The following is a 23,878-nucleotide window of genomic DNA, read 5'->3' as shown; positions in this document are numbered from 1 at the left end:
AGTCTTGTAGAATTCTCATTTCTTCTCAAGGTTACCCATAGTTCATTAGGATCCACACAGTTGAATGTCTTTGTATATAAAAAAAACATAAGTAAAGACCTATTCTGATCATCTCTGCTTTCAGGCATGATCCATCAGCAATGATATTTCTTGTTCCATGTCCTTTTTTGATTCCGGCCAGCATGTCTCGCAGCTCCCGATTAATGCATTACTGCAACCATTGTTGGATGATCTTCAGTAAAATTTTACTTGTGTACAATATCAATGTCATTGTTCTACAGCTTGAGCATTCTGTGGGATCACCTTTCTACAGAATAGGCACAAAGATAGCCTGATTTTTCTCCTATGGAGACTTGGGGGTCTGAACTGCCAATCTTATGACTAGCAGATAAACACTCATCTGACAGTGCCATCAGGACCCCTCAGTGGAAACATTGACACCTAAATGTCAACAGAAGGTTTTGGAACAATTTTAATATAATTGTGTCAGATTAACATTAGAGGCTGCTCAATTTCTGAGATCTATAATCTCTTTCTTTCTTTTTCCCCCTTCAGTCAAAACCAGAGTTTCCAAACTTCAGCACTGTTGACATTTTGGGTTGGACAATTCTTTGTTGTGATGGTGTCCTGTACATTGCTGGATGTTTCGCAAGCAGTTGCTCCCTACCAGGTTATGATAATGACATTGCCAAATTGACCTATTCTTAGTCAAATTACTCAGTCCAAGGCAAGTGGAAAATTGGCTTAACTCTTGGTGGAAAGATAGATTTAAAACAAGGAAAACTTTCTCATATCAGTTTCTATACAGAAAGATATCGTGCTTGGTAACATGGAAGGTCAGCCCAAAGGAAAAAACCCTTGGATAAGATGTCATCACACAGTAGCTGCAACCATGGGTTTACCCATAAGACTGACTTTGAGGATGGCAAAGGACCGGGCAGTGTTTCACATTGTTGTACCTAAGGTGGCTATGAGGTGGGATTTAATCAGCTACTACTACTCACACACACAAGTACTATGCACACACTACTACACACTACTACTACTACTACTACTACTACACACACTACTACTACACTACTACACACTACTACTATACATACTACTACTATGTCGACTACTACACCACACACACACACACACACACACACACACACACACACACACACACACACACACCTGTCCCCAGGCTAGAAAGGGCCGTCTGTGTGGCCATCGGGTCAGAAACTACAGCCACAAATGCCGATTTGACAGCAGCTGAAAGCAGCTGAAGGGGATTATGTTGAATGTAAATGACCACTTTGACATTATTCTCAGAATCTTCATTCTCAGAATCAAGTCTCAGAAATTGCTCAGAATCTCTTCTTGGATTGATAAAAACAAAGCTCCCCTTTTGGTTAGATTGAAGTCTTCTCCCAGATTCTGTTCTGGATGCCCCATCCGTCTTCCTATTTCTTCTGTCTTGAAGATGCATAGAATTCCTAAAACCCAAGTCACCGGTGAGAATTTGGGGTTTAAAGTATAGTGCGAAAGGGAGTGCTTTCTTCCCAGTGAAAGCTTTGTAATCGAGCATAACATATACAGATGAGCGCACAAATAAAAAATTATGGCTTATTATATTATCACACACTGAATACACTCATTCGGGTCATAGAACATTAAAAGCAACCCAGAAAACCCTTTTGCCCTCTCCCAATCACTCTTCCCCCTCAGAGATAATTAGTAGCCTGACATAACCTAAGTTATTAGATCTGCCTGGTTTTAAACTTTATAGGCTTTCCGTTGCCAGGTTGTCGTTGTTATTTGCCATTGAGTTGGTTTCGAGGCACGGATTCCCTCTGCTTGCAGAGCAGAATTGCTCTTTCAAATTTTCAAGGCTGGGATCTTTGGGAAGCATTTTGTCAGACCTGTCTTTCAAGATGCTTCTGGGTGAGTTCAAGCTACCAATCTTTCAGCCTGTAATTGAGCTAAATTATGCATGCCACCCTGGGGCCAGAGGCTGATGTACAAGCTCTGAGACACCCTTCTGCACTATGGGGAGGAGCAGGGTCTTCGAGACAATGGGAGAAAGGAGCTCTACTGGTTTCATTTTCAAGGAATCTTCAGCTCACTCTTAGCAGCTAACTTGTCAGACACATGTCCGGAGACTTGGTAGCACTAAGCAAAGAGTGCTTATAAATGAAAACTTGCTTTTAATTAATGAGAGTCCAACTATAATCTATGAATAATTATTTACTCAATAAAGTTAATTATGCCTGGCATATGTGACTGAGCTGTAGTTCTAATCAAATCCATCATGACCTTTGCAGAATAAGCTGCAGTGAGAATGTAATAGGTTTGAAATGATTGCATTTGAGAGGCAGCAAAGCACAGTGGTTAAAAGCAACAACTCCGGAGCTGGACCACTCCTGGAGTCCTTACTGTGGTGACACGTCGTAGAATTGCTCAAACTCTGTGTTCCCACTCTAATCACTTAGTATCTGAGTCTGTAAAAATGGAGATGATCATATTTACCTACTTCACAAGAAGGTTATAGAGAAAAAATGAATTAATAAGTGTAAAATAGCACATATATTTTTGCTATTGTGATTATTATTTAAAATCCTCTTTGCATTAGAAAGGAAGCAGGAATCCCGATACCCATATAGAAGTAAAATACTTACTACACAGCTGAAATTGGGGATCATAGCATATTTGTAAGAATAGGGATAGAGTAACATCTGGGCGTACGCATGGAAAGAGAGGTAAGCCTTGATGTGCTTTTTGTGTTTCCGGAGAAAGTTGGCTACAGCTTTCACTTCTGGCTCCGACTCTGGGAACGGCCCACAGTACGTGTCCTCGCAAGGGTGCATAGAAGCTCCTTCGTCTGCAAGTTGGAAAGGAAAACAGTGGGAGAGTGGGCAGGGAAGAAAACAAAAACACGAGTCAACATGGTTAAGACATGATTTCTCTTTGCTTATGTAAGCACATAGCATCATGAAGCAATTTATTGAACTTCCAGCTTTATAGAATTCAATATTGAAAAATCCAAGGCAAACCCAACTCCAAAGAGCCAGAGGGCTGCCTGAAGAGGAAGCAGGAACTGATGGTTTCCTATACCAGCTGCTCCAAATGGGGGGCTTTGTGAGCTGTTGGTTCCTTTTGCTGGAGAACTAATTTTACGTGTTCCCAGAGGCTGCCTGTTCGTGTCCTTGGCAACACCTGAATTTGCCTTGGGTGCACCTAGCACCTTTGTAATTAGTGCTCATTAACAACTCATTTAATATTCAATCAATATTTACATTGTTCTGGGTGTATACGATATACAGGGAAAAACAAATCAACCCTACTCCAATAGAGCCTGCATTCAAGTCGGATTTCCTGTTAGAGTCCCACGCTCCAGGAGGGCAGGGACTGTGCCTTTTTGCAGGCCATCTAGCAACTCGAAAAATGGTGTACAAATGGAGCGAATCAAGAAGGGAATATACCTGGATAAACAATCTGGAGGAGAAAACAACTGGGTTGACTGTTTGGGGGGACAAGGGAGAGGGGAAGTTGGGTGGGAGGAAGAAAGTGGTGTTAACAAACTCAGGGACAAGGGAAAAACAAGTGATCCAAAATCAGTGGCGAGGAGGGTGTAGGAGGCCTTGTAGGGTTTGAGCAAGGGTACTATAACCGAGAGGAAATGCTGAAACCCAAATGAAAGCTGAGCATGACAGTGGGACAAGAGGAAAGTAAAAGGAAATAGAGGAAAGAACTAGGGGATAAAGGGAATTTATAGAGGTCTAAATACAGGCATGTACATATGTAAATATATTTATGAGGATCAGGAAACAAATCTACACATAGATCTATGTGCATATACTTATAGGTTTAGTACTAAGGTAGCAGATGGACATTGGGCCTCCATTCAAGTACTCCCTCAATGCAAGAATACTTAGTTCTATTAAACTGGCATTCCACGATACCCGCCTTCCTGACATGATAGCTGAAGACAAATGGGTGCATAAACAAATGTGGTGAAGAAAGCTGATGGAGCCCAGCTATTAAAATATATAGCATCTGGGGTCTTAAAGACTTGAGGGTAAGCAAGTGACCATCTAGCACAAAAGCATCAAAGCCCACCAGCCTGTGTGGTCACGAGGTGTTGAAGGAATCAGGTTTCAGGTATCAAAGAAGGAAAAATCATATCACTGTGTGCTCGCCCTCCCAATATGATTGCTGAGGATAAATAGTGGCATAAGCATGTGTGGTAAAGGAAGCTGATGGTGCCCAACTATCAAAAGATATGACATCTAAACAAGCAGCCATCTAGCACACAAACATCAAAGCCTACATGGAAGAAGCACACCAGCCTGTCAACAGAAAAGTGGGTGAAGGGAGACATTGGACAGTGTAAGATATGACAAAATAATAATCAGTTGTAAATTATCAGGGGTTCATGAGGGAGGGGGAAAAGGGAAGGAAGGGGAAAATTGAGGAGCTGATGCCAGGGGTTCAAGTGGAAAGCAGACGTTTTGAGAATGATGATGGCAACAAATGTCCAAATGTGCTTGACACAATGGATGTAGGTATGGATTGTGATAAGTGTTATATGAGCCCCCAATAAAATGATTAAAGTATTTGTTGAATAAGTGACTGTGGGTTTAGAGGCTTATTTGTTTTTCAAATAAATGATGGGAATGCTATCTTTTATTCCATATAAAGGAACCAAATCCCAAACTTGCTGATTTTCCCATGTGACATTGAGTAGTACATGACATCACTCTATGGCCTTGCAGCAAACAGGAGTGCTATTTTTCCTGTTGGGAATGGGGAAGAATCAGGGTTGCAGTTAAACACCTGAGTGGTGAGGTATCTGGCCTTGTGTGTGTGACCTCTAAAAGACAGCAAGACACTTGCTGTACGTACGGAAACCTCAATGGATATAGCCAGTACCAGCCTTCTTTGAATATGGCTGAGGGTTATAACTTTCGAGGCTGGTACAGATCCAACATGGCCTGGGGGAAGAGTGGTAGAAGATAACAGGCCTCTAGAGGTCATTGTGTCTGGCTGTAGAAAGCTGTGAAGCCTATGGCATTCAAGTTGGTCTATAAAGAAATACTTGTATAGTTCCTCTTCTTTTTTAGCTGGTGAAGTTCTTGAGGACAAGGGGCATATTTTATCCCTGTGATGGTTGTGTGCTGTTGAGTGGATTTCAACTCATAGCAACCCTACAGGACAGAGAAGAACTCCCCCATGGGGTTTTCTGAGCTTAAATCTTTACAGAAGCGCACTGCCACATGTTTCTGCTGCAGAGTGGCTGGTGAGTTTGAACCTCTGACATTTCCAGTTTCAGTCTAGTACTTAATCACTGTGCCATAGGGCTCCTTTAGATGGTATACAGACTGGATTAAAAACCACCCAGTTGATTTCTGATGCTATGTGTTAGAATCAATTTGTCAGCAACTGGTTGTGTTTGAAATTTTAGGTGGAGGACAGGCCAAAGCTAATGATGTACATGTCATTCCAACATAAAGAAGGGGAAAATTGAGGAGCTGATGCCAGGGGGAGAGAGAAAAGGTGGGAAAAGGTGTGGTGGGGAGACGATGGCACTGGGGGAGCAGGGCAATAACCCACCCAGGGGGAGAGTATTTTTTATGTCTCCACAGAATTGGGAGTGTGCATGCAGACCCCACCATAGCACACCAAACCTTGAGGGCAATGTGACCACATGGAACAACGCATGAACAGAGTGGGCTACAGGGGCAGCCCCAAACAGAGCCAAGCTGACTCCCTCCCTAGAAGCATGTGCTACAGAGGACAACACTACACCTGCAGATTGGGGAGAGGGGTCAGCCTACCACACCCACATGAAGCAAACCAAGAAGGAAAAAGAGAGAGTGAGGGACTAGACCCCATATTGGCACACCAAGCCCTGAGGACAACGTCTCTGCATAGAGCTGCATGGGTCTATCTATTTTTTCTTTTTGTTTTGTCTCCATTATTGATAGTTTTTCCTACCTATAAAGATAAGTATGGGGAACCAGCTCAAGGAGAAAGCAATGGGACTGACTGATGGTTCAGTAGGGACTTGAGGGGAGGATGAGGTGGGGAAAGGGAGCATTGAACAAACAATGCCACAAACAGGGAAATAACTAGGGAGTAAAAATCAACAACGAGAAGGACAGAGATCCTGGCACTGTTAGAGAAACAGCAAGCTAGCTGAGAGGAAGTACTAAGGCAGAAGCAAGAGGAAGGTAAAAGGAAACTGAAAGATCTGGGAAGCAAAGCTATGGATAAAGGTATAAACATAGGTGTGCACTTATGTAAATATATTAATTCATAAAAGTAGAGGTATTGTCATATGTATATATATTTATATGGCAATACATTGAGGAAGTGGAAAGACTTTGAGCTTATGCACAAGCCTTCTCTCAATGCAAGAACACTTTGTTCTAACAACCTGGCATTCTGTGATGCTCACCCTCCTGGCACGATTGCTAAAGACAAAGTGGGTGCACAAGCAAATGTGGTGAAGAAAGCTGATGGTGCCTGGCTATTAAAAGATATAGCATCTGGGATCTTGAAGGATTGAAATTAAACAAGCAGCAATCTAACAGAGAAGCAACAAGCCCACATGGAAGAAGCCTACCAACCTGTGAGATTATGAGGTGTTGACAGGATCAGGTAACAGGCATTAGAAGACCACAAACAAACAAACAAAACATTGTTGAGAGCGAGGGGGGTTGGATGGAGCAGAGACCCAAAATCCATCTTTAGACAATGGGACATCCCCTCACAGAATGGTCGCAGGAAGGGATGAGTCAACCAGCATGAAGTATAGCACCAGTGAAACATACAATACCACTCTGGTTCCTTGAGGATTTCTCACCCCCCACTATCATGACCCCAATCCTGCCTTGCAGTGTGGACTAGACAGGGGCATGGACACAGGTCCAGCTAAGAGCTCAGAACACACAGAATCAAGGTCAGATAAACCTTCAGGTACAGAAATGGGAGGGGATAACAGCAGAGTAAAGGGATTGTGAGGAGAGGAGTGGGGAAGAAACCATGGGGGAAGCAAGACAGCGGTCAGTGTAAGATATGAAAATAATAATAATTTATAATTTATCAAGGGGTCATGAGGGTAAGAGGAGGGAGGGAGGGTAAAAAGAGGAGCTGATGTCAAGGGCTCAAATAGAATGTAAATGTTTAGAAAATAATGATGGTAACATATGTACAAATATGCTTGATACAACTGATGTATGGATTGTTACAAGAGCTGTAGGAGCCCCAAATAAAGTGTTATTTTATTTAATTAAAAAATTTTTAAAGAAAAAAATGTTGATCGTTTTATTAAGGGCTCATAAAACTATTTTCAAAATCCATACATACATCAATTGTGTAAAGCACATTTGTACATTCATTGCCCTCGTCATTCTAAAATATTTGCTCTCCACCTAAGCCCCTGGCATCAGCTCCTCATTTTTCCCCCTCACTCCCTGTTCCTCCCTCCCTCATGAACCCTGGATAATTTTAAAATTATGATTTTTTTCATATCTTGTCCTGTCCGACATCTCCCTTCACCCACTTTTCTGTTGTCCGTCCCCCAGGGAGGAGGTCACATGTAGATCCTTGTCATTGGTTCCCCCTTTCCAACCCACCCTCCCTCTAAGTCCCCAGTATTGCCACTCACACCACTGGTCCTGAAAGGACCATCCACCCTGGATTCCCGGTGTTTCCAGTTTCTACCTGTACCAGGGCACATCCTCTGGTCTAGCCAGACTTGCAAGGTAGAATTGGGATCATGATAGTGGCGGGGGGTGGAGGGGAGCATTTAGAAACTAGAGGAAAGTTGTCCTCTTCATTGTTGCTACATCACACCCTGACTGGCTCATCTCCTCCCTGAGACCCTTCTGTAAGGGGATGTCCAGTAGCCACTACCCCCCTCATTCACTATAATAAGATATATTGTTCTGATGATACCTGATACCTGATCCCTTTGCCACTTCATGATCGTACAGGCTGGTGTGCCTCTTCCATGAGGGCTTTGTTGCTTCTGAGCTAGATGGCCACTTATTTACCTTCAAGCCTTTAAGACTCCAGATGCTATATCTTTTGATAGCCGGAAACCATCAGCTTTCTTCACCACATTTGCTTATTCAGCCGCATTGTCTTCAGAGGTTGGTGTCAGGAAGGTGAGCATCATAGAATGCCAATTTAATAGAAGAAAATATTCCTGCATTGAGGGAATACTTGAGTGGAGGCCAATGTCCATCTGCTACCTTAATACTGAGCCTGTAAATATATACACATAGATCTATTTCCCCATCATCACATATAAATATATTTGCATATGCATATGTCTTTATCTAGACCTCTAAAAGTGCGCTTTGCCTCCCAGCTCTTTCCTCTATTTCCTTTGACTTTCCTCCTGTCCCACTATCATGCTCAGTCCCCACTTGGATTTCAGCAATTCCTCTTGGTTACATTACCCTTGATCATGCCCTACCAGGCCTCCCAGACCCTCCTCACCATCAGTTTGGATCACTTGTTGTTCCCTTGTCCCTGGGTTTGTTAACACCACTACCTTCCCCCCCCCCCCGCCATCTCCCATGTCCCCCGGAACTGTTGGTCCCATTGTTTTCTCCTCCAGATTATTCATCCAGCCTATTTTATTTAGACAGACCTGTGGAAATAATAACATGCACAAAAACAAGACGGAGCAAACCAAGCAACAATATACAACAAAACAAAAAACCAAAAAACCAAAAACAAAAGAAAACATAACAAGAAAGAAAAAATGTGGTTAGTTCAAGGACTGTTTGTTGGCCTTTAGGAATGTTTTCCAGTCCAGTCTGTTGGGGCACCACGTCCTGGCCCCAAAGTCCACCTTCAGCATTCCCTGGGGATCTCACCACTCTGTTCCCTTGCTGTTCTGTTGCACCCCCTTAGTGTTTTGCCTCGGTGTGGCGGGATCAGATCCGGCACAACTCCCACACTGTATCTCCAGTGCTGTCCCCTTTAGGGCTGTGGGTCAGTGAGGGACGTCATGTCTCATAGTGGGACCAGCCATGTGGGCATCTCTGTGGACTGGCTGCTCTTTTCTGCCACATCTACTAACAATGATTCTAACACATTAAACAATTAATTCACTTTTAAACCAAAACAAATGTATCGAGCATCTTATATGTACAAGATGCAGCACATTGTATATGAAAATCCTAAAAGATTTAATAAATTCATGCCTAATTCTCAAATAATTATTTTGTCTTTTGGAGAAATATAAAGGAAACATTTGTTGCTTTATTCTATTCTTGGCTTTATAAACATTTGAGTGTAGAGAGATGGTCTTTATAGAACAGATTGCCAAATCTCGACTCCTGGGCAGCCAGTGGGTGGGTTTGCAGTGCACGACCCCTCAGTCAGCAGATGGGCTCTTAGCCATTGTGTTCCTTCATTGCTTAGCATCCCACAGAACATGGGCATTGTCGAACAGCATCACCAATGTGACATGCAGGTACAAATATACTGAAGATAATTTTAAAATGTTGCGGTAGTACATTGCCAGGGAACTTTAGAAATTCAAGTTGGATTCACAATAGGATGTGGAACAAAGTATGCCATTATTGGATTTTGACTGACAGCAGAGAAAATCAGGGGGTTGTTTACTTGTGCTTTATTGATTTTGCAATGGTATTTGACCATGTGGATCATAACAAATTGTGGATAACATTATGAAGAACGGGAAGTCCCTAACATTTAATTGTGTTCCTGAAGAACCCATACCTAGACTATAAGGCTGGAGCAAAGCTAAGGGGTTTAAAACCAGGATTGTATGGTTTCACCATAATTATTGAATCTAATTGCTGAGGAAATCATCTGAGAAGCTAAACTATGTGAATAACTCAGCATCAGGATTGGAGGCAGGCTTATTAACAACGTATGATATGCAGATGACACAACTTTGCTTGCTGAAAGCAAAGAGGACTTGAAGCATTTATTGATGACGGTCAAAGGGAACTGTCTGGGTTGTAGTTCATTTCAAAGAAAACACACATCCTCACTGGACCAGTAAACACCACCACGATAAACAGAGGAAGGGTTTGTCCAGGATTTAATGTTACTTGGATCCACAATGAATGCCCAGGGAAGCGCCGCAGCAAGAAGTGCAATGAGGCTTGCAGCCCTCCGCCACAGACAGCAGGAGCCAGTTCCGGGGCGCTCACGTGCTAGGAACTGGCAGGCTCCGCAGCCCGGCTCACTGGATGGAGATGAGCCAAGACACCTCCTAAATGACCTTAAAACCAGGTCTGGCACCCTGAAACATCGATCCTCAGGAAGCTTGTTCTTTCAGACTACCAGTATGGCTCCAATGATGTGTTATTCGAGAACTGTAAGAGAGGGTGGACCTTATTATCTTGTATGGCAGTGGTTGTGACTATACTTTGGAAAAAAGAAAAAAAAGGAAGGTCTGTATTTTAGTAGTCTACAAAGACTTCAAGTTCAGTTTCAGAGCACTGAATTGAGTACTATGTGATGAAATTCTTAGCAACCTTAAGTAGACACTTAAACTTTCTGTTTTATCAGGAATAAACACTTTTTTAGGATCACTTACTCTATGTGACACTGTCAAATATAGATGCAGCTGCCTGCCAGGCCTCATCAGTTGGAAATCCTTAAGAGGGGATTATTTTCTCTGACTATGCTTCGTGAAACAATAGGTATGTACAAGAGGCTCTCCCTAGTCATTGTTATGACACGAGTTACAGCAGCCCTCAGAGTCTCAAGAACTTGATTCTAAGTTGCCAGCCAGCTCTCAATTTGTAGGCCATTTTGCAGTTCTCATAGCATGCCCGAGTGGCTTTGCTGGGATTACCTGCGGAACATCTTGCAAGAAACAAAATAATTGTAAATAAATATTTAGCTGGGTTTCTTTGGGAGTGTCTACATATGTATGTGTATATACACACATTTATACGAACTGGTAAAAATACATGGATTTTTTTTTAGGGATCTAATTGACTAACTTGGATAGTTGTTGTTTTTCAAGCACTCAGAAGCTTTTTGATAGCTGCTACAGTAATATTTTATTTAACATGTGCATAATAGTCTAAAAGGATTCACAGTCTTTGTGTCGATAGTATTATCAACATTGATATCTTTGGTTACAAGATTAAAAAAAACTTGTGGAAACAGAGACTTATGGAGCAGATCTGTTTTGAACCATTCTTATTTATTTTGCTTCAGTCATCGATTATGATCTCTACAATGTAACACCACTTATGCCACCTCTTTCCTGAGCTTCCTATTTCCATTCTTCTCCCTTCCCCAAGCCTTCTGAATGCTGCCCCAGGGTAAAACTCTCCCATGGTTGACTATTGTAATATGTGTATTCCTCACTTAGTGATGTTTCCCCCTACAGACCTGCCTTTCATTTGGCTGAAATTGAGCCATGGGAGTGAGTTCAGGTCCAGACCTGAAAAGTCAATAAGGGCCATAGTGTTAGGGGCTCCACCAGTCTCCATCTGACCAGGAAGTCATTCTTTCATGATTTTGACTTGTGCTCTACGATTTCCCTCCGCTCTATCCGGGACAATCTAATATGATCCCTTTCAGAGGAGTTGGTCGTGGGAGCCAGCCATTATCTAGTCCTTCTGGTCTCAGGGTCACGGGGACCAAGGTTTGTGTGGTCCATTAGTCTACTAGCCTAATTGTTTCCACGCATCTTCTGTTTTCACGACCCTTCTCTCATCCAGACAGGGAACAAACCAACAGATGCTAAATGTTCAAGGCTGCTCATGAGTTTTTAAGTCACTGCTCACCAAAGTAGAATGTAGAAAATTGTCTTCATGGACTGTGTTATACCAGCTGACCTTGGCGTCCTCCAACCGAGCAGTCCTGAGCCCCCAGGTCGAGGGACACATTCCCCAGATCCAGTGTTTGGTGACGTCTGAGATGTTTTCATAACTTTGTTGCCTATTTGCTCCACCACCTTCCTGAATATATTTATTTGCAGCAAAAGTAAAAACTCATGCACAAATATCTTCTGTCAAACACACACACATATCTATATCTATATCTATATTCATTCATGGGTATACTCTTCCTGCCACACCTGTTGCCTATGTGGGGAGGGTCTATCTCTCTGGCATCTACTCAACGATCCCTGTTGCTGCAAGACTGTGCACGTAGCAGTCTTACCTGTGTTCCCTTTCACTCCTGCACGCCCCCCCAGTGTCTTCATTGCCTGCACCGTGATTGCTGACAGCGCCTTCTCGTCCTCTTAAGGTAACACGTGCCCATGGTCCCCAGTAATTTACGACCCCCTTTGCTCTTCCACCACTGATACTGGTCAAAACCTGTTTCTTTTGTTTATTTAATTTTTAAAGCAGATTGTCATTTATTTTAGAAGCCTGTTGCTTTTAGTGTAAAAACATTTTCTTAACTTTTACCAGTAGTGGTCTCGGACGATATTTGTCTTTTTGAGATTGACTAATTTCACTCAGCATAATACCCTCCAGGTTCATCAGAGTTATGAGGTGTCTTGTACATCCGTATTATTCTGCAACATTGCAGAGTGTTCTATTGTGTGCATGTCTTGCGCACTGTTTATCCATTCTTCCATTGCTAGGTATTTAGGCTATTCCATCGTTTGCTCTCGCTAGGGCTGCAATGAACATGGGTGTGCATATATCTATTTGTGGTTTGGCTTTTCCCTAGGATAAACCTAGCAGTTGGGTTGCTGGATAGCATAGCATTTCTGTTTCCAATGCTCTGAGGATATTCCATCCTACTTCGCACAGGGTTGCACCAGGTTACAGTCTCACCAGCAGTGCATAAAGAGTTCTAGTCTTTCTACCCTGTTGCCAGTGTTTGTTGCTGTTTGCTGTTTGAACTTGGCTATTGATGTTATGATGAGATGATATTGTTGCATCGATCTGTATCTCTCTAGTGGCTAATTGGCTAGTGTTTATGGACTCTCTCGTGTTTATTGATTACCTGAATGTCTTCTTTAGTGAAGTTTCTGTTCACGTTGGCTACAAGATTTTGTGCCAGCCAGCACCTTTCCTTGGAGCCATTCCTGTAACATCAGTTACGTTCCCGTATGCATACAGCCTGGAACCTGCAGGAACTTCTGCTAGCTCTTGGTTGCATACTCTGACTAGATTTTAAAGATGGTGCACTAGGAATGTCTATGTTAATTCTGCACAGAATCTGTGAAGAGATCAGCATGTTGAATTTGATTGAATTATCCAAATGGTTTGAAAATTCAATGGTTTTAGGATAAAATATGTGTATGTGTAACTGAATGCTTATAATATCTTGGAATAAAAATTTTGAAAGTCTTTACAGAGATTACTGGAAGAGACTTGAAATTTGATTTTAAAGAAGGTTTTGCCTTTTGGATTGCTCCAGAAAATCCCTCTGAGTTTTTTGCAAGAGCACACACCAAATATCAGGTATCAACAGTCACAGATCAGATCTATTTAATCTTACTTAATGTTTTTCACTTTGCTCTTTCTGTACAGTTTGAAAATTATAACCATTATAGACTACTGACCTATGACTTAACAAAGGATAGCTATATTATTTATACATAAAAATTGATGCACATTTCTGTGTCTGACATATCAAAGAATAAAATTCATTTTAAAACAACATAGCAGATTCACCCATCTATTTCTCCATAAATATATATATATAATAAAACCTTCTGGATGGCCCAGTGGTTACCGTGCTCAGCTGCTAACCAAAAGGCCATCAGTTAGAACTCAACAGCTGATCCATACAGAAATGTATAGCCGTCCAATTCCATAAAGATTACATCTATGAGTGCTTTGTAAAACAAACAAAGCAACTCACGCCATTGAGTAGATGCCTGCCACCTCCAGCTCCATTTCTATCACCAATGCCAAATTTTCTAACTACTTTTCCTTCCTGTTGCTTTCCAATTTTCATACTCCAATCACCAATAATGATTAAACATGCAGTATTACAGATTTGTGCATAAATTTTAATAATAGTTGTATTGCTTAGATTTCTTTGTAGACGTATGAATAGCATGCTATCACAGAAAGCATTATACTTCAAGATGAATCTTCAGATGTCTTTTTGATGAGGAATGCAATGCCATTTCTGTTGACTGGGCCATTCCAAGCATAGTAAGCCAGGTGATTGTTGATTCAAAATGGCTAGGACTAATCTAATTCAGTTCACTAACGGCCAGGATATTGACCTTTATGTATTCCATTTCATTTTTGATGACTTCCAATGTTCCTAGATTTATATTTTGTACCTCCCATGTTCTAATTTTTAGTAGATATCTGGACCTGCCCCTTCTCATTTTGAGTCATGCCCTATTAGTGAATAGACGTTTCAAAAGCTGTAGTCCGTGCAGGTCCTTAAGGTGGACTCTACTCTGAGAAGGCAGCTCTTCCTCAGGCATATTTTCAGTTTCCTCTGATCTGAGGGGCTCACCTCCCAGCGATATATCTGACAATGCTTGCTTGCTTATCAGAATGCTTTCAGTTTATCTGACAATGTTCCGCTACTATTCATAAGATTTCCAGTGGCTAATCTTTCTGAAGTGGACAGATTATTCCTTATTCATAGTCTGTTCTTAGTCTCGAAACTTCATCACTATGGTGATCTTGCTGATATTTGAAATACTGGTAACCAAGCTTGTAGTATCACGGCAACACATAAACCACCACAGTATGACAAACTGACAGGTCAGTTGTAGATTTGAGATGATGCTATTAATTTAAATGTAAAGCTCCTCAGAAGGGCCATTAGGCCTCTTCTAAACCTACCAAAAGAGCTCTGCCTGACGACTAGATGAGATAACAGATTCAGAGCTGCCTTTCCACGCCCTCAGTGGAACTACTGGGAAGCAGTCTCCATTTTCCTTTAAAATAGCTTTTTAGCATTTTGATTAACACAGTAATTATAGTTATAAATTGTATGACTTATTTATTAAGTTGGTTCAAGGGAGAGAAATATATCAGAAATAGTAAGATGAATTGGTGGGGGAAATACTTCTTAATGTTAGAATATGAATTTAATTTAATTATCCACTGTAGGTCATGGGGAAATCTAGTTACAAAAGCACTGTTTGTTAGAAAAGACTATTCTTTCCCCACTGAATGGACCTGGCACTTTTACTGAAAATCAATTGACCAGGTATGTATAGATTTATTTTTGAATTCTCAGTTCTATTCCAATCTTCTATACATCTATTCTTGCAGTATCACGAGCTAACTTTAAAAAGAAATCGTTTGCTGCCATATAATTCACACATCATACAATTTAATCATTCAATCATATTGAGTTGTGCACTCATCACCACAATCAGCTTCAGAACATTTTCTTCTCACACTCGTTGTTAGCCAACCATTTCCCCTAACCACCCAAGCCGGCATTAATTATTGCCCCTGTTTCTATAGATTTACGCATCCTGGATTTCATATACAGAACATCATGCAAACAAGAAGCACACAAACCAACCAACCAACCAAAAAACCCAATAGCAATGACAGAAACAGAGGAATACCCCAGTCAAAAGTGGTTGGGTGAAAAGGGAGATCAAGTGATAAGGTATTACATTTTAGCCTAACTACATTGCCATAGTCAACTCTACAATGCCCTCTGTCACTTCTCTGGACTCTGGTCAGTGGGATTCACTGGATGCTTCATCCATGTGGGGACCCTGCAAATGGACTTCCACTGTCACCCATGGCCTTCGGCCAACCAGCCCTTCACAGCTTAAGCTCTGATACCATTCCCTCCTTTGGATTTGGATTTTATTATTTGGAATCCTTGGATCACATGGGATGGTGTGCTTCTCCTCTGTGGACTTATTCGATGCCTCACTTAGGTGGAATTAAGCGCGAGCCCAAAATCCATTTGTGTATCTATGATGATTTAAATACGTCCCTCATTTGCTTTGGAGACATCGTTATCAATTTTTGATAGAGAACATTATAACTTTTCTCCCCTGGGGCATAAAGTACCGGTAAATTGATAGTGTCATTAATTTTGTAACTGGTGTAGAATTTAAAACAGTTGAGAAAAGGAAACTATACATGTATAGGCTGATTTTTCAGACCACAATGCATGAATTGTTGATGTGTACAGATTAATGCTAAAATGACTGTACACTATTTACACATTTCGTGATAGGGAAAAACTTTCAATAATACTCATTCATAAAGGTAGAACCAAGCCTACCAGACTGATACATGTTATAAGAGAGCAAGAAGAGCATTAAAATACTAAATATATAGTAGTCCAAGGGCACCATTCATTGGGCACATTCAAAGCAAGAGATCTGAACCAAATTCCAAAAACCAATATTCCATAACCTTGGGATAGCAGTCATCTGATTCTTCTCACCAGAGAATTTTAGCCTTAACCCCCAGGGAGTAAACCAGATCCTTAAATCTGCTACAGGTGAGTCTGATGTAACTCCCAGTTTGCTTAGTGGGGTTTCTGCCTTGAATCCTTCTGGAGTGGCCTATCAAGGATATCGTGAGCCTCGAAAGGAGAGTTTAAAGTTCTAGTTGTCTACAGCACATGGTCTGGGTCTCCAAAGGCTGGAGAGAACTTGGTCTAAAGTAACCAAGTTACCAAGAACATAGTACCAGGCATAGTCTTCCCTTGGGTTTTATATAAGCATGGTTTAGCGTTTTTCTCTGAAGTATGTGAACTGTCTTTTTCCTGATGGGAGGTTGCTCCACCTCGTTTACCCACCAATAGAAGTGTGATTGTTATCGTTAGCCTGAGTGGAACCATCTTGCAGCACTCTCCATTTTGTGTCAAGCTATGGAAATTCCCCTGAGGTTAAGGTCAAGCAAACATTTGTCAGAAAAGGCAGCTGCAAGGTAAGGCCACACATCTATCTTGAAGAAAAAAAGTTTGAAAATGTCAAGGCTAACTGCAAAGTCTGCTTCTGTTCTTGCTTGCTTGCTCGCACAGCTGAAAATTCCCCATTGTTTACCCCAACCTATAAAAACCCAAGTCTGTGATTGGGACCAGCCATCCTCCCTCTCTTTGGGGGGCTGGTCCATGCACAGGTTCTTTTTTCTCCTTTCTGTCCCCCTTTAATAAACTGTTTTCCCTCTTACCAGAGACTAAGTTATTCTTGTCTGGTTCATGTACAACATAATCATCTTCTCTATGACATACATATCCCATCTCGACTTGAATTTCCGGTAAGGTTCATTTATCACTTGTGTGGGAGCGCTTGCTAAATTGGGGTGACCTTAGCACAATGTTGTATGTCTTTCTTTGGGGTGTATACCCAGCAGAGGTAATGCTTGGTAGCACCTATTTACAATCCCACCCCTAGTGTATAAGAGTTCTAGTCTTTCCTTACCCTTCCCAGCATTTGGTGTTCTCTGTTTTTTGAATTGGGCTATCATTGTGAGTGTAATGAGATATCTAATAGCTGCTTTGAATTTCATCTCCCAGATGGCTAGTGATCACGAACATGTTCTCATGTGCTTCTTAGACACTGAGTTTCATCCCCTGTGCATTGTCTAGTCATGTTCTTTGCCAACCTTTTAATTGGACTGTTTTTCCTTATCGAGGTGTTGCAGATTTTAGTAATCAGTCCCTTGTTTTGTTATGTCACCTCTAAAGATTTTTTCCTCAATCCATGGGCTCTTGTTTTGCTCTTTTGATGTGCTTAAGTGTTTTACTTTTCGCGGGTACCAGTAGTCTATTTTGTGATTGTTTTCGAACTCATTGATTTGATTTTCACTTTTTTTCTATTCCTCAGATTTTTACTGTGATTCATACTTCTGTGATCATGTTGTTTATCTTCTAGGATTACTTTTGGTTTAAGAATTCTAATTTTCCATTGTTCTCATGAGTCTTTCCTAATCTTTTGAAAGCACCTGAACATCATTCTTCTGAATTCTGGTTCTGGTAGTTCCAGGGCCTTCTTTTCAGAGTATTCCATTGGGGTTGGGTGAGTTTTGGTGGTGTGTGTTTGTATTTCCTGATTTGGGGTGCTTGAGTGCTGTGTTTTAAGCATCTTGATACAGCTCTTAGTGGTACATGAACTGCTGGGTTGTGTAGGTGTAGTTGGCTCTGTCTAGTGATGTGGGTCAGTTCTACTAGGAGCTGGACAGCATAGAGTGAAATAGAGAAAAGGAGAGATATGGGTAATTGGGAAAGTGAGGGGGAAGAAGAGAGAGAATACAACAAAAGTAACAGTAGTACTAATAAGTGACCATAGAGGAAAAGACAGAGTGCTATAAGAGATATTGAGTGGGGTAGGAGAAATGTGTTTAAAAGAATATTCAGACCAGAAGAGGAGGATTTATTAATATATATTTGTATTTTTATTTAGAAGAAGTACAATTAGGAGATAGAAGAGAGAAGAAAAAGCAAGAAGGCGAGGAAGATAAAAAATAAATAAAAAGCAAAGGAGAAACAGAAGGACAACAAAGTGTGGATGTGGAGAAAAGAGGAGAGACAAAAGATTGATGCCTGGCTCGGCATAGATGCCTGAGTTCTGTTGCTGTAGCATCAGAAATGTGGACTGTCGTGGGGCTTAATCAAGGACAATGTAGCAGTGAGGAATTACTAAACCCGAATGAAGGCTGAACATGATGGTGGGACAAGAGGAAAGTAAAAGTAGATAGAGGAAAGAACCAGGAGGCAAAGGACATTTATAGAGACCTAAATACAGGTATGTACATATTATATATATATATATGTATATGTATATAATGAGAGGGGAATAGAACTTTGTATTCATATCTATATGTTAAGAAGTAAGGTTGCAGATGGACATTGGGCCTCGACTCAAGTACTCCCTTAACACAAGAACACTTTGTTCTAACAATCTGGCATTCTGTGCTGCTCACCTTCCTGACATGATCACTGAAGACAAACTGGGTGCATAAGCAAATGTGGTGAAGAAAGCTGATGGTGCCTGCTATCAAAAGATATAGTGTCTGGGGTCTTATAGGCTTGAAGATAAACAAGCAGCCATCTATCTGAGAAGCAACAAAGCCTACATGGAAAAACACATCAGCCTGTGTGATCATGAGGTGTTGATGGGATCAGGTATCAGGCATCCAAGACTCAGAACAAAACCATACCCAAGGTGAATGGGGGCAGGGGTTGGACATGGAGTGGAGACCCAATGCTCATCTGTAGATAATTGGACATCCTCTCACAGAGGGGTTACAAGGAAGAGATGAGCCAGTCAGGGTCCAGATAGCACTGATGAAACATATAACTTCACCCCACTATCATGACCTCAATTCTACCTTACAAATAGGATTAGACCAGAACATGCACATTGCTACAGATTAGAGCCTGCAACATGGGGGATCCAGGATAGATAAACCCCTCTGGGCCAACAAGGAGAGTAGAGATACCAGGAGGATTAGGCGAGGAAGGGAGGAGAAAGGAGGAACTGATCACAAGGATCCATCTAGAACCCCCTCCAAGGGGGACGAATAATGGGAAAGTGGATGAGGGGAGATGGAGAATGTATGGAAAAAATAATCTATAACTTATCAAGTGTTCTTGAGGGAGGGCATGCAGGGGAGAGAAGGGGAAGAAATGGGAAGTGGATATCAGGGGCTCAAGTGGGAAGAGAATGCTTTGAAAATGATGATGGTGGCATATGTGCAAATGTGCTTGACACACTGGAAGAATGTATGGATTGTGATAAGAGATGTAAGAGCCCTCAATAAAAGTATTTTAAAACAAACAAACAACAAAAGATATAATTTTGGAACTCAAATAGGCCTGTGGTGGAGGGTGGGATCTGTTAAGGGAATTATGCAGACAGTGAGGGAAGAGGGCCAGGACTGAGCCCTGGGCATTCCAATAGTAAGAGTTCAGGGAGGAGGGTAAGACAAACAAACAGAGAAAACAATTATCAAGTAACCTGTGAGTTTAGAGGTGATTATGCTAAATTCTGGAGGCCAAGTGAAGCTACATGTACTGAGAAAGAAAACATGATCCATTTTTCTAAATACTGCTTAGAAGTTAAATAAAACAAGAATCTAGATTTTGCCATTGGTTTTCATAATGTGGAAGTCATTTGTCACCTTCAGGAGAACAGTTTAATGAACTTATTAGGGTACAAGACTATGTTAAATGAGTGTAAGAGGAATTAGAAGAAGAATTAGAAACTTCAAAAAAAAAAAAGCTTAGATGATGTGGAGGAAAGAGAAGGAATTTTTCCAGATGGAGGAAATAAAAGCATTCTTTTATGCCAATGGGGGAAAAATGCAGTAGAGAACAAACAAAGCCAACCAACCAACCATTCAACTTAACAGCAATAAAACAAGCAAACAAAAGTTGTGCATGAGAGAAATGGAATGATTCTTAGAACAGTATTCTTGAATTGGCAAGATGGATAGATCTACTTTAAGTCAGTGACCCACTGAATTTCTCTAAAATGGCAAACTTATATAGGAAGGGATTTCAAAAATTTCATAGAAGAACAATAATATTGTAGTGGTATGATATTTATTATATATTTTTCTGCTTAAATCCTTCAGTGGTTCCCCCTTGGATAATATTCTGAAATGTTTAGCATGGCTTAAAGGTCATAGAGATAATATGAACAAAATGTTTAGATTTGCTAGTGGTAGGTAATGTAATTTAGTTTATTCCTTGCCTTCAAAAAACAAAAATGATCTTTTATCACTGATTAAACCTCTACCCAAACGTTATTGGACTAATGGTTACTTTCCTGAGTTTCCATACTTCTTTGTCTTTTTACTTTTGTATATGCTGTTCCATTTACCCAAAACATCTAATTTTTGCACAGGCTAATAGTACTTGTTCTTTAATGCTTAATTCAATTGTCACTTTCCCTCAGAAATCTGTAATGCCTCTACTTTGGTTTAGGCACTTCTAATATCATTGTCTATAATATCCTTTATCTGCCTTTGTAATAGCTAATATTCGGGTCAAAATTATGTGTATATTCATCAATTGGACCTTACATAGTGTTTGATAAATATGAGGGGATACCTCCCCCTAAACAGAAAAAAGCTCTGCTAGATGGAGTGTTTGTATTACACATTTTTCCTGTTAGGCAAGCATCCAGCAACTTGCTCTGAGTTAGTGCACCCAGTGGCATCACCTGGGAAGTTTCTCTCTGGTCTCAGTGAATTTTTGTCATGAAAGCAGCGTTACTCAAACCTTGTTTTTTTTTTGCGATGACTGATATAAGAGAACAGTGTGCGGCTGTGAAATTTTGTTTCCTACTTGGGAAAAAATGGCACAGAAACTTGTGATGTTGACACAACTTACAAGGACAGCACCATGGGAAAAACTCAAGTGTATAAGTGTTTTCTCATTTAAAAAAAGGCGAAATGTTGATTGATGTCAAACCTTATTTTGGACATCTTTCAACTTCCTTAATGGATGAAAATGTTGAAAAAATTATCAAGATGTATTAAGTGTAATGGAGAGTACATAGGTGATAAGGTTGTTTTTTAAAATTTAAAAATTAAAAAATTTTTTAAAAATTAAAAAAAATACTTTGGTTTGAAATACATAGATTGAAAATAAATCTTTTTTTTTTGGGGGGTAGCCCCTCATACTAAATACGTAAGAGAATAAAGAAGCATTTTATTTCATTATTATTATGTATGAAGGAAACAGCATAATATTAAAAAAGGCCAGTATTGGCTATTGGAGCATAATATTTGAGGCCAAGTCGGAAGTTTTCTGGCTTTACAAGTGGGATGGAGAAGTGTCACTAAACCAAGGCTGCTTTTTCGGAGTCACAGGTCCAACATGCTTCTAGCCTTCAGCCTTCTTTACCCCATTACCACAAGACTCAACCTTCTGCTGAGTATTTATACTTAGCTGTATGGCAACACTGGTCAATTCCCACATTAGCATTTCATGCATATTATTTTCATACTCCCGCCTGTTCATCTAGTGGGAATTATAAGACTGTGGCTAGACAGTCTACCAAGTAATTCAACTGCATCACACTGCGTAAGGTGGAAAATGCCGGAAAAGGAATTTCCTTAGTAGAGAGTTATAGAAAAATGGCAAGACTGCACCCTACCAAAGATGAGACAGCTTTAAGATCTGAAAAACAAAGGGGGTGTCCTTGAATTCTAGGTCTCATGGGTTTTACTGTATCTCAAAGAAAATATGCCAAACGTCTCAGCATTTGAGATAACCATGTCTTCTTCATTTTTCAAATTTCTTTGATGGTAATGATTATTGAAAATTAGTTTATACCAATATATGCAGTTACCCCCCCCAATACAGTGAAAGTTTAAAAGAAAATATGTATAAGAAATTTGAAACAATACCTGAGGAATTCAATAATGTTATTTTTATTTTTATCAAGTTGTTAATTGTAGAAATGATTACATTAATGAATACAATGAAAACTTGTCAACATTTGTCATAGAAAAATGGCTAAAATATGCTTTACTAAAAAATGAAAAAAATGAAAAGACTGTGCCTTGATATAATGTTGCTTGCTTAAGAAGGACATTACACAGTGGGATATTCTATATTATTTTATAGCATATTTTATGGATTAACATGCTGCCAATGTTATTTACCACAGATCAGTATTGATTCAACAGCAGAATGCGATATCACATTTAAAATCCTGTCAGCGTTTCCCCAGCGTTTTTGCCTTTCTCATCTCCTCATCTCCTAATCCAACCCCGTCTTTACAAGATAAAATCAAAATCCCAAATAGCTGGTCCTCTAACATGGAAATAAATGAATTCAGGTAGAAAGAAAAGCACTGAAACAATCTAATTTTATTCATAGCCTTATGGGAGCAATATCCAGGTTTTACTAAAACAAAGAACTAGCTCATAAACATGATTTAATAGTTAAGCCCTTTGGGACTTTAAGTAGCTGTACCAAATACATTATTTGAAGAGCCTTGTCCAGACTTAGCCTCAATTACACAAATTCTCATCAGAAATATCTCCCGTGTACAGAAGATCAAGATAGCAGAATGTTAAAACATTAGCACAAGCATTTCAGAGAAACAAGCAAAACACAACCATAAAAGGTCTCAATATTAGGAAACAGCGAATAGCACACTTCTTGGCGACATGAACAAAAAGCAGCAAGTCTATTCTTGTTAAGGGCTTAGAAGCATGAGAATCTAGAAGTTATTAGTTTCCCCTTGGTTTACAGAAGCCAATATATTGTTTTAGATGCTGAGACAATTTCTCTTTCCCATTCTTTCACGCAGAACCACTGCAGAATATATAATAGATCTTCGCAGTGCTGAGCAGAGAGGAAATTTTAGCCTTGCTAAACAAAACAGCATACATCTCTGTTCTGAAAACTTTAGTGATTTAACTTCTCTGCCATATATCACTTACTTAGTTTTTGAGTATTGAAATGTGAGGCTCTACAAGAACCCCATCAATCTAGGAGGGAGACAAGGCATGCATAGCAGAGGAAATTAAAGGACGGGGCAATGCAGGGTGAAACACAACCATAATGAGTGCTGTGTGGAAGATATTGTATGAAAGCACAAAGGAAAAGAGAGGGTAGGAGAGTAGGACCCCGGGGAAGCTATAATATCAGACAAGAGTCTGGGAGGAACTCAAGATGGATGGAACTAACAATATATATGAGGGTAAGCAAAGCGTATTGCTGCTGGGTTCCAGTCTATAGATGCACACATTTATTCTAAATAGCATATTTAAACACATCTCTGGGATCAGTGGATGGCTTCAGACAAGCTCTGTTGGTAATTGTGATAGTTCAGTTTGGGGTCAATGTGGCTGGGCCAAAATTTTCAGTGCTTTGACAGACCTAGTAATCCACCATGACATGACCTACCACAATGTAATCATCTTCCTAATGGTATCTATTATGAGAAATCAATCAGTTGTAAGATTGAAGTGGGATGCGACATCCTTACTTAGAT

At 40.4% G+C, this 23,878-nt stretch overlaps 1 protein-coding gene and 1 pseudogene across 1 annotated transcript in view; one reads left to right on the top strand and one right to left on the bottom strand.

The window, feature by feature from the left end:
* The window catches only part of CPA6 (carboxypeptidase A6), a 370,701-nt gene that overhangs the window by 13,806 nt on the left and 333,017 nt on the right, over positions 1-23,878 (bottom strand). The window contains exon 9 of the mRNA XM_075550660.1: positions 2,664-2,866. Within this exon, the coding sequence (XP_075406775.1) occupies positions 2,664-2,866 (203 nt within the window). The remainder of the gene's footprint in view (positions 1-2,663; positions 2,867-23,878) is intronic.
* On the top strand, positions 10,100-11,070 carry LOC142448489 (UDP-N-acetylglucosamine transporter pseudogene; annotated as a pseudogene).

Source organism: Tenrec ecaudatus, chromosome 5, assembly GCF_050624435.1.
Source record: "Tenrec ecaudatus isolate mTenEca1 chromosome 5, mTenEca1.hap1, whole genome shotgun sequence".
Taxonomy (NCBI): Eukaryota; Metazoa; Chordata; class Mammalia; order Afrosoricida; family Tenrecidae; genus Tenrec; species Tenrec ecaudatus.
The sequence above is the reverse complement of the archived record's forward strand: the minus strand, read 5'-3'. Positions and strand labels throughout refer to the sequence as shown.